The following is a 16,211-nucleotide window of genomic DNA, read 5'->3' as shown; positions in this document are numbered from 1 at the left end:
TCGTATTACCATATTCAAAACAGTTTGCTGTTCTATCAGGTTCTTCCACAAATTAAGCATAACATAATTTCTATTGTTTTCCCCTATATAAAATAAAAATAAGCAAGAAATTTCACATAAAAGTGTGTACCTTCCAAGCAATTGCGTTTAAAAGAACCCCTTTTTCTGAGAGGCGATGCCTAACTCTCAAAAGTCTATGAGTTTTTGCTACAGTTATATATCCAAAAGTATTTTTTTAAAAACAGAACTTCACAAGAGTTAGACTTATCTATTCTATCTTAAGTGTGATTTTATTACCTTAAAGAAATCTTTCTTTAATTCAGAATTTTGAATTTTAGCTTTAAAGACTGTCAAAAGGATACTCATTTTTAACCTCTGATTCATGATTGGAGAGGCTGGATAAGTTTTGCCCAATGTCTACAAACAAATGAATTCCCACAAAATGAATTAGAAAAAAAAAAAAGCAAAAAAACAAAACAAAACAAAACAAAAAGACAAGTGTTACACAATTTGCATTAGATTTCTCATGGTTTTTTGTGATAGCCTTTATGACTCTTTTACTCTACTGTTGTGTTTCTACTCTACTGACATAAAAACTCAAAGAAAGTGTTCAAAAAAAAAATTTTTGTTTGGTAGAAATTGACTCTTTTTATTAATTTGATTGACAGAAAACGAATATCTACCCTCTGCAAAGTTTGAAAGGATCACAGTTTCCCGGTTACATTTCCCTCATCTGAACAGTTAGCTACTTTAATGTACATTGAGAGTACATTCTGGCTATAACATCACAATCATTAATGCAACATAAAACAAAGGTGGTACTTGTAAGCACAGACTATAATATCCGTAAAATAGCATTCACACTGTTTGATAAGAGTAATTTGTTATCCACCACCTGCGATGCCAAGAATGGTTACTGGTGCAAAAGGATTAAAGACTGTATGTGAATCCCATGTTATATTTGGTGTCATGGTTTTATGATTTTTGTTTATTGGTATTCCACATCATAATATCATGTAGGGCACTGGGAGTTAAACTGTTAATGCTCCAGTTCCGGGCATCTGTCTGGAAGACAAGAATGACATACTCCGGGGGCTTTGCGATCTCTGATATATCTCTGAGGAGATATAACCCCTGGCAAGGTCACCTGATGTGCTCTTCTTCATTAGGCTCTTCTCCCTGCTCCTCAACTGGACTGTGCATCTCGTCTCAGTGTTACAGTGAGGCCTATCCACCTTTTGGACACTCTCTCTCATTATATTTGATTTATTAGGTTTAATTCTAATTATATTGTATTATAGTGTGTTATCTGGTATACCATATTTTACTAAATATGGCTTTGTCTCAGATTCTGGCCACTGTTTTTACTGTTTTTAATGATTTTGGGGTCCCCTGTTTCCTTTTTCCAGAGGCACGGATTTTTGTGAAATCCCTTTGCCCCGCTAGTCACAGAACAGGGCTGAACCAGACCATAAACTGTTAACATTTGGTTAGCAAACTATTTTAGTGTCTGTCTTACCAGTTTCTCTTTCTAGATTTTAAACTGAGAAAAACAAAGGAATGATTTCACTGAATTAAAAAAAGATGTTTAAAACATTTTTTATATGCTTAAAAATCTTCTTTCTCAAAACTGATTTACATCTATCTTTTAATCTGTTTTCTTTTATCAAGTTGTAACCATGATAAATGTCACATTTCTGTATACCCAAAGGTAATTTATAATGAAAGGAGTATCTCTGCCTAGCATGGGTGCCTCTCATCTTTAATATATATATATATATATATATATTTAAATCAAGGACATTATCTTTTGAGAGTTTTCTCTGTAACCTGTGTGCAAAATTAATTTATTATTTCTGCCTTCAACTTTTAATAATTGCAACTACAGTGCCTTGAATAATCATTTTTTACACAGGAGAGAATTTCTTGATTGTTTAGTTTTTGTTGTTGTTTGTTTGTTTATTCATATTATTATTATTTCCTAGAAATAATATATAGGAGAGCTAGGAATAAGCAAGACCTAGTTCTCCAAATTTGCAAAAAGTTTGTTATTATCAAGCAAAAAATTTGCAGGCTTTCCCAAGAAGCATGAATCTACTCTAAAATACTCGTGACCTACATTCTCTCAAGCAGTGTATCTGCAGAGCAGCACCTAAAATTCCCCTGTCTCTTGTTCTTCTAAAGGGAAATGGCTAGCAGTCTGTATATTTCAAACTGGGCCTACAAAGTTGTTGTCTATTTGCTAGAATCAGACTGCAGGTAGGCATGAATACTCTTTTTTATGTTCTGGGAATAAATGCAGGGAGAAAATGTACTCTGATCCCTGATCTTTTTGAAAGGATTCCCCTCTAAATCAGACACCTAACTGTAGCCTAGAAATACTCTAAATCTTGCAGAACATTGCAGGGGCCTGTTTCGGTACGTGCTGAGTAGCTCACTGGCTTATTTTAACTATATTGTGTCTTTAGCAACAACAGTTAGTTCACATGAAAACCTGTATACTACCACATTTAGGTAACTTAATATAAATGTAAGTCCTACTTTTTGTGTTTTCAGAGGTCTTTTAAGTTGAACACTATGCTAAATGTTGGCCAGTAGCAATGAGATCATATGTTAAACATGAGCGGTTTTTCTTACTTGGAATCCTATGATCAAATTCAGCTCAGAGCCAGTGGAGGTGATTAAAGAAGGAAAAATCTCCTGCTTCATTGTGATTTACCCAGTTGGAGGCACAGAAGGCTTATTCCGCAGCTCAACAGACAAAGTCTTCATTAAAGGTATCCTTTGTGGCACCATATAGTCACCAGTATTTTTTATGTCAAATCCATTAGACTCTGAAATATGTATCTTTTCTCCCATTTGGCTTCCTTTCTCAAATATATTTTGTATACAATCATCCCTAGGTAACTGCTTTTATTGCACAATCTTAAAGTAAGGGCTCCCTGAGTAGCTGGTATATTTCTCATTTAGACATATGATTTGAACTTAAGAATGCTGCGAGCATGGACAGACCATATGTAATTTTGTTCCAGGCTTCAGGGAAGGGCACAAAGCCCTTGTTTTTATTTTATTTTCAATAATGCCCTAAGCATTATGGACATGAGTCAATCAATGCCATTATAATTGGCTGTCAGGCAAAGTCCCTAGTAACTAGAAAAAGGGAAACATCACTCCCCTTTCTCCAAAAGGAGAAAGGAAGATCTGGGAAACTACAGGGTTGTAAGCCTCACCTCTGTGCCTCTCAATGGCATAGACTGGGGGATTAATAATGCCCTCAGCAAGTTTGCTGATGACACCAAGCTTTGTGATACAGTTGACAAAACAGAAGGAAGAGAATCAGATGGACCTGGGCAGGCTTGAAAAGTAGGCACAGATGAACATAACGAGGTTCATCGACAAGAGAGATATGTGAACAGGCTGTGAGAAGAGCAGTTCTCCTTGAGAACAGCCATACAGAGAAGGCCTTGTGAATCCTGATGGATGAGAAGCCTGACATAAAGTAGCAAAGTGACCTTGCAGCCCAGAAGGCCAACATAATCCTGGGCTGCACCAAAAGAGGGCTGGTCAGCAGGGAGAAGGAGGTAATTGTTCCCATTTATTCTTCCCCATCTGGAGTACTGTGTTCGGGTCTGGGGCCCTCAGCATGAGAAAGATGTAGCACTGTTGGAGTGGGTCCAGAGGCCATGAATATGATCAGAGACCTGCAGCACCTCTCATATGAAGACAGGTAGAGAGAGATGGGCTTGCTCAGCCTGAAGAAGAGAAGGCTCTGCAGAGATGCCATTGTGGTATTCCCGTATTTAAAATGAACTTCTAATCAGAAAGTAGACTGACCTTTTACATGATGTGATAATGATAGGAGAAGGTGTAACTGCTTTTAGTTAAAAAGAGAGGAGATTTAGATTAGATGTTAGGGGAAAAAATTTCACAGAGAATGGTGAGGCACTGGAACAAGTTGCCCAGAGAAGTTGTGGATGCTCCATTCCTGGAGGTGTTCAAGGTTAGGTTTGATCAACAATCTGAACTAGTGCCTGATTCAGTGGCTGGTAACCCTGCCCAGGGTTTGAACTAGATGACCTTTAAGATCCCTTCCAACACAAGCTATTCTATGATTCCATAATTCTATTATAATTCAGGGCAAAAATGTGTTGAGATCCAACCTGGAGAAGCAAAACATTAACCTAAATAAAAAAAAAAAAAAAAAATGATAGAGATGAAACTGGAGGAGTTTAATCCTAAGAAAAAGGAGATAAAGAAAGGAATTTTTTGAGGAACAAATCTGATTGGGATATCTGAATGGGAACAAGTATGAATAGAGAAGGTTGGGTGAGAAATAGGCAGAAAATTCCTTATTGAGTATCTTTATTGTGTCTGTTCCATCAGTCTTCTACAAGTCTTCAGTAAGTTTATAGGCTTGAATAGAAATGTATGTAAGGCTCCAGTTGCAAGAAAAGGATGGTTCTTGTGAGCAGGTTTTGGATGTGAGAAACACAGTGTATGACACTTACATAGATGGCAGTGACATAGAAAGCCTAAATACCCTTAAGAGTGTTTTACTTATTGCAACTGTGACATTCGGAAAATATGTTAGCCTTTAGACAAAGAGGAAACAGCTGGCTGTTAAAAAAATTACTATTTCTGAAATACCAGGAAGCAAAATCTGTACATGACAGCTGTTTTTAAAGCAAGAAACTACCCATGAGCTAAATAATTGCAAAATAATCACTTTGTACATATCATATGGATAACTTACATAGACAACTTCAGTCATAAGAAAAAATGTAAGAACTATTAATTAGGGTGAAGTTTTCCCAATCAAATTGTTAAGTGAATGCTAGTTATAGACAAAAATATTGATCATACGTTGTGACTTGCAGAAGTTCTTCAGATTTATTAAAAGATATATTGTTTGTTAAATGTTGCTTAGTTAATAGAGCACTTCAGGGAACTTACATTCAATGACTGAGCATGCATGCTCATATATTTAAATGAATACAGCAAGAGACATTAATAGTTTTCTAGTTTATTTTGTACTTCTATGTCTTAGACACACAGGACACTCGGACAAACCTTCCATCCTTAATTCCCGACTCTTCTCCCCATTCTCCCTTAGTGGTGCATGGAGGGTGGGAAATGAGGGGCTGTAATCTGATCATAACAGATGTGCATTGTGGTGAGACCATTGGAGCTAACTGGGACCATCTGTGTTCCAGACATGTTATGCTGGACATTATCTCACAGAAAAAGCCCACAGCCCCCTATAGCCAACCCTTGCTACATCAACCCAACATGGTAGCACCGGTCACTGGTGTGTCAGGTACAGCTTTAGGCTCTTCTATTATTCTCAAGGACAAATTGCTTGTGGAAGTGGGACCAAATTGGTTTTGTACTCAGTTCATCACTGTATTCATGACATACTTAATCCAGGCATGACATACTTAATCCAGGCATGGTTATGAGCCAGCACTCTGGATAGCCACGTGGAGTTGAATGCAAGTGTTCACAGTGCATAAAAGGCAATAGTGGGTTGGATGGCAAAACCTATTAGCTTTTTCACAGGGATAATAGTCTACAGTAAGTACATTACTTCAATGTTCTAATTTTAATAAATTTTTAATTTGATCAAATTTTTAACTATTATATTTAATTGGAGAGAACAGTTTGCTTCTAGATAAGCTCCTTTTCTATGCAAATTACTTTTAATACATTCAGGACTAGATCTTTTGAGACACTCACCCCGGTAGCTCCCAGTAGTTTCACACTCTTAAAAATGGTCCCATAATTGATATCTGTTTTAACAATTTCCTCAGAAAAGGGAAAAATTCAAAAGATGCTGGAAATGCTTGGTGACATCTAATAATGTGTACTGAGGAGCAATGACTCAGAATTGAGCTGCCAGTGATTTTATTTCAAAGCTCTTGTCACTAAGGAAGTCGGTGTGTTGGCTTCTCAGGATTCACCTGTTACTGGAATATTCTGAGCAAGATCTATGATGTACAGTGTCACAGTATATGTCATATCAAAGGAAAATATATACAATTAAAGGCATTGTGATTAAACCTCTGAACTCAGTAACATTTCATGAAGCTATAAAGCACTGTTTTTGTAAAATATCAAATGGAATATCTAGTTCTTGCCAATTCTCATTTCCATTTCAATTCATAAACATTAATTTATTTTACTATCCAGCAATTTCTAGAAAATGTAAGTCATAACATACAGAAGTAAGTTTTAGAGAAATGCCTTAAGAATAATCAGTTTTGGAGGATTTCTTGTTGTCCTATCTGTTGCCTTTTTACCTCCTTTCTTCTTTCTCTTGTTTTTTTTTTTTTCTGATCAACTACCATTTATCATCTTATGTCAAATGATACAGTAGTAAGTCATTATGTTGAATACTAATAGCTCTAGAAGCAGTTTATTTACACATAAACTCGCATGCCCATATGACTACCAAATCACTGGATTTTAATTTCTCTTTATTCATTACTTCAGTAGGTGTAAAAACAATAATTGAAGAAGAATCGCAGGTGTTTATTATTTCATTTCTTTAAGCTTGTTTCTTTGTGTGTGTTTTTCATGGAAAAATTATTTCACAGCAAGATGACTATTCGTTCTTCTCTATACCAGAAGATGCCACTATAGCATTCACTGACAGGAAAGACTGATGGCACAGGAGAAGAATATATTTTATCAGATGCAGCACCTGATTGATTGCTCTTGGTCAGATATTATTAAGAGTACACTAAAAGTAAAGGCTATTAATTTTGTTGGAGAATGGGATTCTGAAATATTTTAAGGTTTTGAGAAGAGAAAAAAACTGAACGGGGAAAAAAAATAGCATCTAGAGATCAGAAATTAAAGGAAACTTTTTTTTTTTTTACATTATTTCATTTGCTTAAACCTTAGTATTTACCATATTGTGAACAACGCTGTGGTAAATGTCGAAGAGCCCATGTTTTGTCTCCAAAGGAGTTTTCTAGAAAGGATTTCCCTTCTATGTAATAAATGGTATAAAACAAAACAAACAAAAAAGGCAACTCTCCATAAGTTACTATTTCATTTTCTTCTTCACCCAGTTAATCACAGAAAGGTTTAATATTATCTATCTCCTGCAGTGTCATAGTTCATTTTTTTTTAATTGCTTTCTTTAAAATAAAAAGCAGGTAGTGTGCAGTCCATCAGCAGCTTCAGAAACTAGGATTTTCCCCAGGTGATAAAGAAAAAGGCCAGCTAAAAAAATACTTCCCCAGAAGATCTAGATAAAAAGATACATTCAGATTTTATTTTATTTTATTTTAGGAAAAATTTGAACAAGTTATATCTTGGCAGCAATGCAACTTGCTGGTGACAAGGGAGAAAGGGGAGTGAAATGGAAGTGGAGTCCCACTAAATGAAAAAAAATCTCAAATCAATCAACTATAAAGAAATACAGAAAGAAGAGAATGCATCTTTACAATAATATCCATTGAACAAGCTCTTTATTAGTGAAATATTTGCTCTAAGAGATAAAGGGAAGCATATGTAAGAAAGAAAGCAAATATCTTCACAGTGTGTGCACATGTGTTTTCTAGTGTGACATTCCAATTCACTATTAAATGCTATCAAATTGGTAACCAGTATTCATTCTAATTATGCAAGGCTTTCTACTATGAAATGCTTAAAACACAAAGCAGAAGAATATATCTTAAGCGACGAGCAGTGCAAATTCTTTGTCAAGTTTTACCAGGAAAAAATTTGTCTTTTTCACTTATTGCATATAGAACTCATATCTTGATGTTTAGCAGGTTTATCAGCTGAAGGTTAGAGCTGATTGTGCTTCTTCCTAGAAGTGGGCATAAATTAACTCAAAGTGGATTTGGGGTAGAGCTTTTTTACTGTAAGTCAAAAGCAATAAGTTTCCATGTCCAGTACATTTATTCAGACTGTTCAGTATGCTACGTATCTTGGTTGCCAGATATACCTTTAATCTCTTTAGCTTGCAAGTAACAGAATTTGTCATCAGAATTCATAAGTTACTGTGTGGAATGAGAGGATGGTCTCTGTGCATTGTCCTGGTTTCACCTAGGTCAGAATTGATTTCCTTCATAGTGTCTGTTATGATTTCTTTCATAGTGTTTGGTGTTTTAGCTTTAGGAGAAAAAGAATCTTGATAACACCCCAATGTTTTAGTTGCTGATGAGCAATGCTGGACAGAGACATAAGTATAAATAAAATATAAATATAAAATAAAATAAATATTTTTCAGTTGATGACTTGACTGCACTTAGAAATTGGTCTAATAATAGGAAATAGCCTGATGTGATGACAGTTCTATGGACTGAGCCTTGGCCCTCTTGCTAGATTCACTATAAAAGTGTTATATAGCAGTTATTCATGGAGACTTTTTGTTCTGTTAACAATCATGGTAACTCTGTCTTTTGTGTTAAATCTTCATAGAATCTCATCTTTGTATTCTTTTTTCCTGTGAATATTAAACACACACTGAAGCTAAGGCTATAAAATATAGTTACATTTTTAAATAACATTTATATAATTAAAGGACAAAACTGTGTCTTAGATGTACAAAAAGCATTATTTTTGATGCACAAAATCTCTATATTCTGGCAAAGATGATGAAACAAATTGCCCATTTGTTGCAAACTTGTCCTCTTGTCTGTAACAACAACTGTATTTGGAAAATTGTATTTATTTTAAAAATCTATCTAAAATTCTCTGTAAATAAGAGTGGGCTTATAAATAAAATAAAGCCTGAAATCAATTTTGATGCTAGTGAACACCTAACACTTTTTCAACCGCAATCTATGGGTTCCATGTTTACTTCTGTTGTGCAATCCAAGGGATGTGGTTGCTCCATTCTACACTGCACTAGTGCAGCTTCACTTCAAGCACTGTATGCAGTATTGGACAGCACTATATAAGGCAGGCATAAAAATAGTGTCCAAAGCAGGGGGAACAAAGGTGGAGAAGGGTCCAGAGGGCAGGAGGACAAGAGGGCAAGAGGGGCAGCTAAAGCCACATGGTTTGTTCAGCCTAAAGGCAAGCAGACATTGTTAGGACCTGAGGGAGTGGCATGAAGCTGAGTCAGATATTAGGAAAAGATTCTTCACCAAAGATGGTCAGGAACTGGAACAGGATCTCAGGGAATTGATCATAATACCAAGCCTAGCAGAATTCAAGAAGCATTTGGACAATTCACTAAGAGATGTAGTTTGAATTTTGAATGGTTCTGCATGGATCCAGAAGGTGAACTTTGTGAGTCTCTTCCAACTTGGGATTTTCTATTGATTCTGTGATAAATACACTTAAGGACCATTTTGCAAAAATAAAATAAAATATTAATTCTAATTTTTCAGTGGTGGTTACGAACCCATGTAATTAAAATGTTAATGAGATGCTACATTTACAACAGTGCACTTTGAAGTCCGGAAACGGAAATCTCAGCTTAAAATATTCTGTTTAATGTCTAGAGTGTTCAGCTTTTAAAATTACTTTCTTTCCTTTTATTCTTTAAAAGGATGAATTAAATGGTTACTCAATCAGTGATACAAAATTTGTCTCAGATTGCATTATAGTTTTTTATTTGCTGTGTAACATCTGTCAGGATTCTTTTCAAAATTTCTTTGTTGAATGAAGTTCTAGATTGAAGTTGAAATGGACTGATGAACTTTTTGAAATATTTACCAAACTCTTAAAGCACCAGTAACTTGGAAAAAAAACAAAATAGTGTCAAGATATTTGAAACTACTTTTCATAAGAAACATATATCTCTGAATAAAATAAGGATAGATGTACTGTTCTTCAATCATGGGCCCTTCTGATTGTCAAGTATCTGTCAATGAAATACTGTTCTTATTTATGACTTTTCTGGGTTAATTGCTGTATTATTATTATTATTATTATTATTATTATTATTATTATTATTATTATTATTATTATTATTATTATAGTGAGTAGGTTCTTGTAGAACTTGAAATAACAGAAAATAGTTATACAGACTTCATAGTCATGTAGAAGCTGGTGCAGAAACACTGTTTAAAGAAATCAATGCAGTGCAATCTCCCAAATAGAAAATAGTCTATAACAAATAACAGAAGGAGAGGACTCAAATATGTGGTGGTTAAATATGACGAATTATAAGGAAATTATAACTAACAATGTGTGCTTTCTCTTATCACTCAAAGGTATAGAATCTATCCAAACTAATTCTAAATTCTTTCCTTTTTTCCTAAATCAATTTTATCAAATGGAAAACATCATTAGAAAACCTGAAACTGTCTTTATTTTACTTCAGTGGATTCAAGTATGGATTTCATTTTCAAAAAATAACTCAGGCGCTTTGACCAAACTTCTCTTGATTTTTAAAAGCCCAAGTTGTTTGGTTTCTTAAGGGAAGCTCTTACCGGCCATATCCTCAGAGATAATTATGTAACTAGAAGGTGTTAACTTTTTAGGAATAGTGTCCAACTGATTTCTAAAACTTATTTTTCTATAAATTATCATATATTGCATAGAAAAATAATAGAAAACACTGGAAATCCATTTCAGAACCAGAGGAAACAAACAAATAAGATTCTGAGTGTGCAGATTGACTGATAAACAAAAATAATGGGTATGTAAAGTAAAATCACCCTGTGAACTTTCAATCTTTCTTTTTTTTAAAAAAAAGCAACAGTTTGTATCTATTTGGCTAAAGTATGATTGTGGGTGTGCTTGTAAAGTTTCTCATTATTAACATTTATGAAGTCCTTTCAGAAGTCACTGTTTATACAAACTTTAATAGCAACACTGGATACCCGAGTCTCTAGTCCATTCATGAGAAAAAATTCTGAGAACATAATTAAGCAGATATAAAACTGTGAATATCTTGAGACTGTTTTGTGTAATATAGTTGTTAATGTATGCCATTTTCTTCCTACTTTTAGTGTATTTTTTCATAGCTGGTTGTACAGTTATATTTTTATTCATTCTGTCTCTTCTGGTAAGTACAGCTTGCTCAGGAAACTAATAAATCTGTTCTGTTTCTTATTCTGGTCAATGCCAGTCCATACTAAGCACTCAAAGTATTCACGTAAGTTACTGAAAAATAAATTTCAAGTTAAACAGGAAGCATAGTCTTTCTTTCTTTGCAAGGATAAGCTAGTCATTAATATTACAAATGTATAAATATATTTTTAAGCTCTGAGGGGCTTTTACATACTTGACCTGTCAATAACCTGCAGAGTGTGTTCTTTCTAAAACAGTTCCTCAAAGGAAACAGCTGTCTCATGCTTAAGAGTTAGCATGCCCAGTGAGGACAGTAAAAAGAAACATGCTTTCCTCAAATACTGTGAATTAATTGATCTGTAGGAAAAAATCTTTTTTTTTTTTTTTCCTTTTCTTCCATAGTACTTAGTCTACTTTCATGTAATTTTTTAACTTACTTTTTGCTTAATGGAAAACTTTCTGTGGTGAAATTCCTTTTCTTTAGTTACAATGACACGATGAACTTCTAGCATCTAGAAAAATCATCACAAGGATTTTACAAGTTCACAAGGATTTTAGCAAAGTAGAACTGTAGGGTTTTTGTTTGTTTGTTTGTTTGTTTGTTTGTTTTTCCCTATAAATATTTAGGCCTGTCTTTCCTATTGAAATGTCTGTCTAACATTCTCAGTGAGTAATTTCACTTTATGAGATAAAGAGACAAAGAATATTAGCAGAACAGTATTAATTGCTTATTTACACTCCAGTAAAATTTCTTTATTGGAGTTTTCTTGTTTCTTGTAACCAGCAATTGGACAGTGTGTTAGTGTAATACAGTGTTTTGCGAATAGAAACTCCAGATGGAACTTACAATTTTATAAGTGTCCTATAGTAGATTATTACTAGAAGTATTACTTCTCTGAGGAAAGTGAAGAGCATATATAGAACCCAAGACTTCTGGCTTGTCGTGGGATTCGTGCAGTGCCATATTTTTATACTAGCTCTGTTCTATTGCCTCTGGTCTTGACCAGAGTATGCTATCATTTGCAACAAGATTGTTAATGACTGATCTCTGGGTGCTTTGTTTATAGGGTGTAGTAACATTGGTTTCTCTGTATTCATTCTTCCCATTTTGTAGACAAGCACACTTACTGTCGAGAACTCCCACTACTATATTGTCATACTGCCTACTTTCCTGCTACCTGTAGTGATTTTCTTAATTCTTCAGTGGAGAATGGAACACTTAAGTTATAGTAGCTTAACACTTCTGGACAGTGATCTGAGGAAGGATACACATTTGCTGGTTGCTATAATAGATTTCAGTAGTTCTTTTTGGGAGTATTACTTAAGTTCTGAACAACTAACTGATCACTTTCTATTAAGATAGTACCATCTACATATTAACAACAATAACACTTATAACACCAATTAGCAGCAAGATTTCTTTCAACCCATAACACATAGGTCATAAACAGAAAAGATAGCCTAGAGTTATATATAATAATTAATCCTAGATTTTAAAATCATCTGGAGACCTCCTGCTGCTGTGGGAAAAAGGAAGCCATAGTAGCTGTTTTGTTGTAGTAGCTCTGCTGAGACGATAAAATTGGCAAGTTGCCTTTTTCTGTTTAGAGCAAGTGTGTAACACTTTCTGGTTCCATGTACCTTGTGATCAGTATTATTTCTTAGTATCACTGCAAAGCTATTTGTTTTGAAAAACTCCTATTGCTAATAAGTTGTATCATTGGATTTTTTTTAATGCCATTTTCTTTTGCTTCTTTTGGGAAAGGTGGTTGTGAACATACATGCTACCATGCACAGCTACACACACTGCTTTGCAGAGTCTTTGGCAATGAGCAACACAAACATTGAAAATTGATTTACATTTTTCTTTCGCAGTCTTGTAAATCTCATGTTATTGTTAGCAAAGGAAATGCTATGCAATTTAAAAATGACATTTATCCTCCAAGTGTATTTTAAAATTTGCATTTTACAACTTTTTTTTTTTTTCTCAAAAAGAGACAAGTGTTACGTTCTCTCTTTTTGGTGATTTATGAACAGTTAATTTGATGTGATACTTTGAATGGAAACTTACAGAGTAGCTTTTAATTAAGAATTACTCTAAGTGATAGCCCTTCTTCAGCATTTCTGAGCTGCTTATGATATTTTTTTCTTCTTTTACAATGACTAAGAGGAGCCAAATTATAATTATGAATCCACTTATTTGTTTGGAAGAAGTGCAATTTAAAACTATTTGAGGATAAATCATTAAAATATGCATTCGTCACAATCTCCATCTTTCACCATCCATACATGTTCCTCACATAAAAATCAAAATAATGTCATCACAACATCAACAAAATAAAAAAACATCAAAAACAGAGTGTCATGAGATGGTGTCTCAACAAAAATGTGTGTTTTCCATCTAGGATTCAGGACTCTGAGATGAAAAAACCTGGGGCTTATGTGAAATCATTCAGCAGAAACAGGTCTGTGGTAGTTAGTGCTTAATTAAAAGCCACAGATTCACAGGGCTTTCACATTAACAGAGAGAAGTGCTCATCACTTTGACTGTCTACAATAGACAATAGAGAAATTGCAATTCATTTTGTAAAAAACAAAGGTATTTATTTATGTTCATTATGATACTTATGGTAGAGTTATTTTCTGATGAAACTGTAGCAGTTCTGTGAGGGTTATGTTATTAAAGTAAAAAAAAAAAAAACAACACAGTATTAACTTTGAAAGTTTATTATTCCTTGTATAAATTTCTCATATGTATCTCTGTCTGTACTTAATGTTATTCATCTTATTTCATGATTAACTGGAAAAAAAAATAGATACAGTAAGAACTTAATGCTGTTATAGTCAAAATAGATTTCTATATAGAAGCTTTTATTAGTGGGCTAAAAATCACTGCAGAATAGTTGCAAAGTAGTGGACATATGTACAGGATTGAAACATTTCTGAAAAATTTTAAATACTATCACTCCATCGTGACAAATATATTTTCATTAAAAACAAACAAACAAACAAACAAACAAAAAAAAAAAACAGAAAAAGGCACACAGAATCTTGACGTATTTCTTAGTTTTAAAATAATAAAGTAACTTTTTCACTACCATACTTTCTTGTCAGAACTTGAAACTTGAACGCATTTTTCTTATTTGAAACACAGCTTTTATGACTGAACTTTGGTATGCCAAGCTTCATTCTGGAGTGCTTTTACAAAAGAGTTATGAATCTTTGTAGCTAAGAATTAAAGCAAAATTGCAGATGGGGTATTAACTTCAGCAGTGTGAACAATTTCATTATAATGTTGTTCACAATGGCAATCTTTTAAACAAACTCATAACACATTTGTAAAGTTATCAAATGAAGGGCTGGGCAAAGGCTGTAAAGTTGATACTCTGGCAAAGAACAGTAATGTCTTTGCTTAAGTGATAATCTTCCTTACATTATTTTCTGCTAATTAATTTTTCTAATCACTAAGCTTTTATATTTTCATCATAAACAATATTTTATCCCGTATAACGTGATATATATACGCTTTCTTAGTCAAAACACTACCAATGTAGTTCTTGCCTCTATGAGGTGTTTTTCATAAGTAGTAGCTTGCATAACATAAGGCATATTGTCATGGTAGAAATGACAACTTTAACATGGGACATGCATTTATATAATCCTTGATCATAAATTATCAAAACTTGACTGGCCTGCTAATTTGGATAAGACTGAAACTAAAAACAAGTGATGATTTTATATTCCCTTTGCAAAAAGTTATCTTACGTTGTTACCACCCAATGCTAAGTACTTCAGAATTATGTGTATTACTTTACTAAGTTACAGATTTAATAATCTGTTTGAATTCCAGAACATGCTGCATGCTAATTATACATCGCCAGATGTTTCCAACCCTATTCTCATTACTTCTCTGTCCCACATACTTTGCTCATTTCTTTCTCTTCCTTTTTCTGGAAGGCACAATATTATATTAATCAATCTTTACTGATTCCAAATAGATGCTCTAAGTGCACTTAAAGCCAAAATTAGAAAGAAAACAAAAATAAGAAGAGTGCCAGAATTATTCTGGAGGGAACCATTTGGTTGGTAAGGTCAAAGTACAGAAAGGAAAGTAAGATAAGAGGAAATTAGCCATAAAGGTGAAAATCTATCTGATGCCAATTTGGAGATTTTGGATATCCTATTGGAAGTAAGAATATAATGGTTTTCCTTACAATTTTTCCATATCTGTATTTCTAAAAGCATTTGTTCTGTGAAACTTATTCCTGGTCAATGATCTGAGCTTGTTGTTATATCTATGATCCTATGCCTATATTGTTGACTTTATCCAAGGAGATGAGGACATAACATAAACTGTCCAAAAATAAGACCTACACCTTTTCATATGAAGGTAAACACATAGGAGGGTTGATGACACTAGTTTATCATTCTTTTTCAGCCTTGTACGGTTTTCATAGATCCTTCCCTCAGCCTGTTCTTTCTGCTTTGATCCAGCCTATTCTTACTTCTCATTTCCTTAAGTGGAGCAGCTTGAATGAAGACCCTGTCTCTGCATCTTCCCTATTTGAGGAGTTCTATATTGGAAAACTAAACTGAATAACTCCAGTAACATCTGCTGTGTGGAAAAAGAGGGCAGACACTGGAGAAGGTTTTGTGAGGGAGTCAATCTTAGATGGGGGTTGAGAGAATCACACATCAGAGATGCAGATGCTAGAGATGGGAACGGGGCACCTATGGAAAAGAGCTTCCATAGCCTGGATCCAGCTAATTTGGGTATTTGCAGAGAACAGACTGAGAGGAAAAGTGCATCTGCAATACCTCTGTGGTTTCTCATAGCCCAGCGATATTCTCCTTGCCTGGAGCAATACTTAATAGTAAGTAGAAAGCACAATCAGCAGAAGCTATACAGGATGGCAAAGCTCCTAGAAAAGAGATGCAAAAACAAATAAGCAAGATAAATAAGCAGGGAGAAATGAAAACTAGAAATGCAGGTCTAGAAAAGGAATATAAATAAAAAGCAGTGAGAACAAGATCAATAAATATCAAGGCTGAAATAGAAAGGAATAGGTCTCTAAAGAAAGTTATATATTCAAAGCAGCTGTGCAAACACAATTAGCATCTTGGAAAAAAAAAATGGTTTGTATATTTGAGACCTAAGTTTGTCCATAGAGATTAGGAAACTGCATTTTCAAAAGAATCTCTATTTGTAATACCTGATTTGCATAGAG

The 16,211-nt window shown here is 34.2% G+C and overlaps 1 protein-coding gene across 1 annotated transcript in view; it reads left to right on the top strand.

Annotated features, from left to right (window-relative positions):
- GPC5 (glypican 5) overlaps positions 1–16,211 on the top strand; it is a gene marked incomplete at its 5' end in the record, with an annotated part of 595,457 nt that overhangs the window by 331,205 nt on the left and 248,041 nt on the right. The window contains 1 exon segment of the mRNA XM_048963011.1: positions 2,951–2,953. Within this exon segment, the coding sequence (XP_048818968.1) occupies positions 2,951–2,953 (3 nt within the window).

Source organism: Lagopus muta, chromosome 1 (genome assembly GCF_023343835.1).
Source record: "Lagopus muta isolate bLagMut1 chromosome 1, bLagMut1 primary, whole genome shotgun sequence".
Taxonomy (NCBI): domain Eukaryota; kingdom Metazoa; phylum Chordata; class Aves; order Galliformes; family Phasianidae; genus Lagopus; species Lagopus muta.
This window is presented reverse-complemented; position numbering and strand designations above follow the sequence as displayed.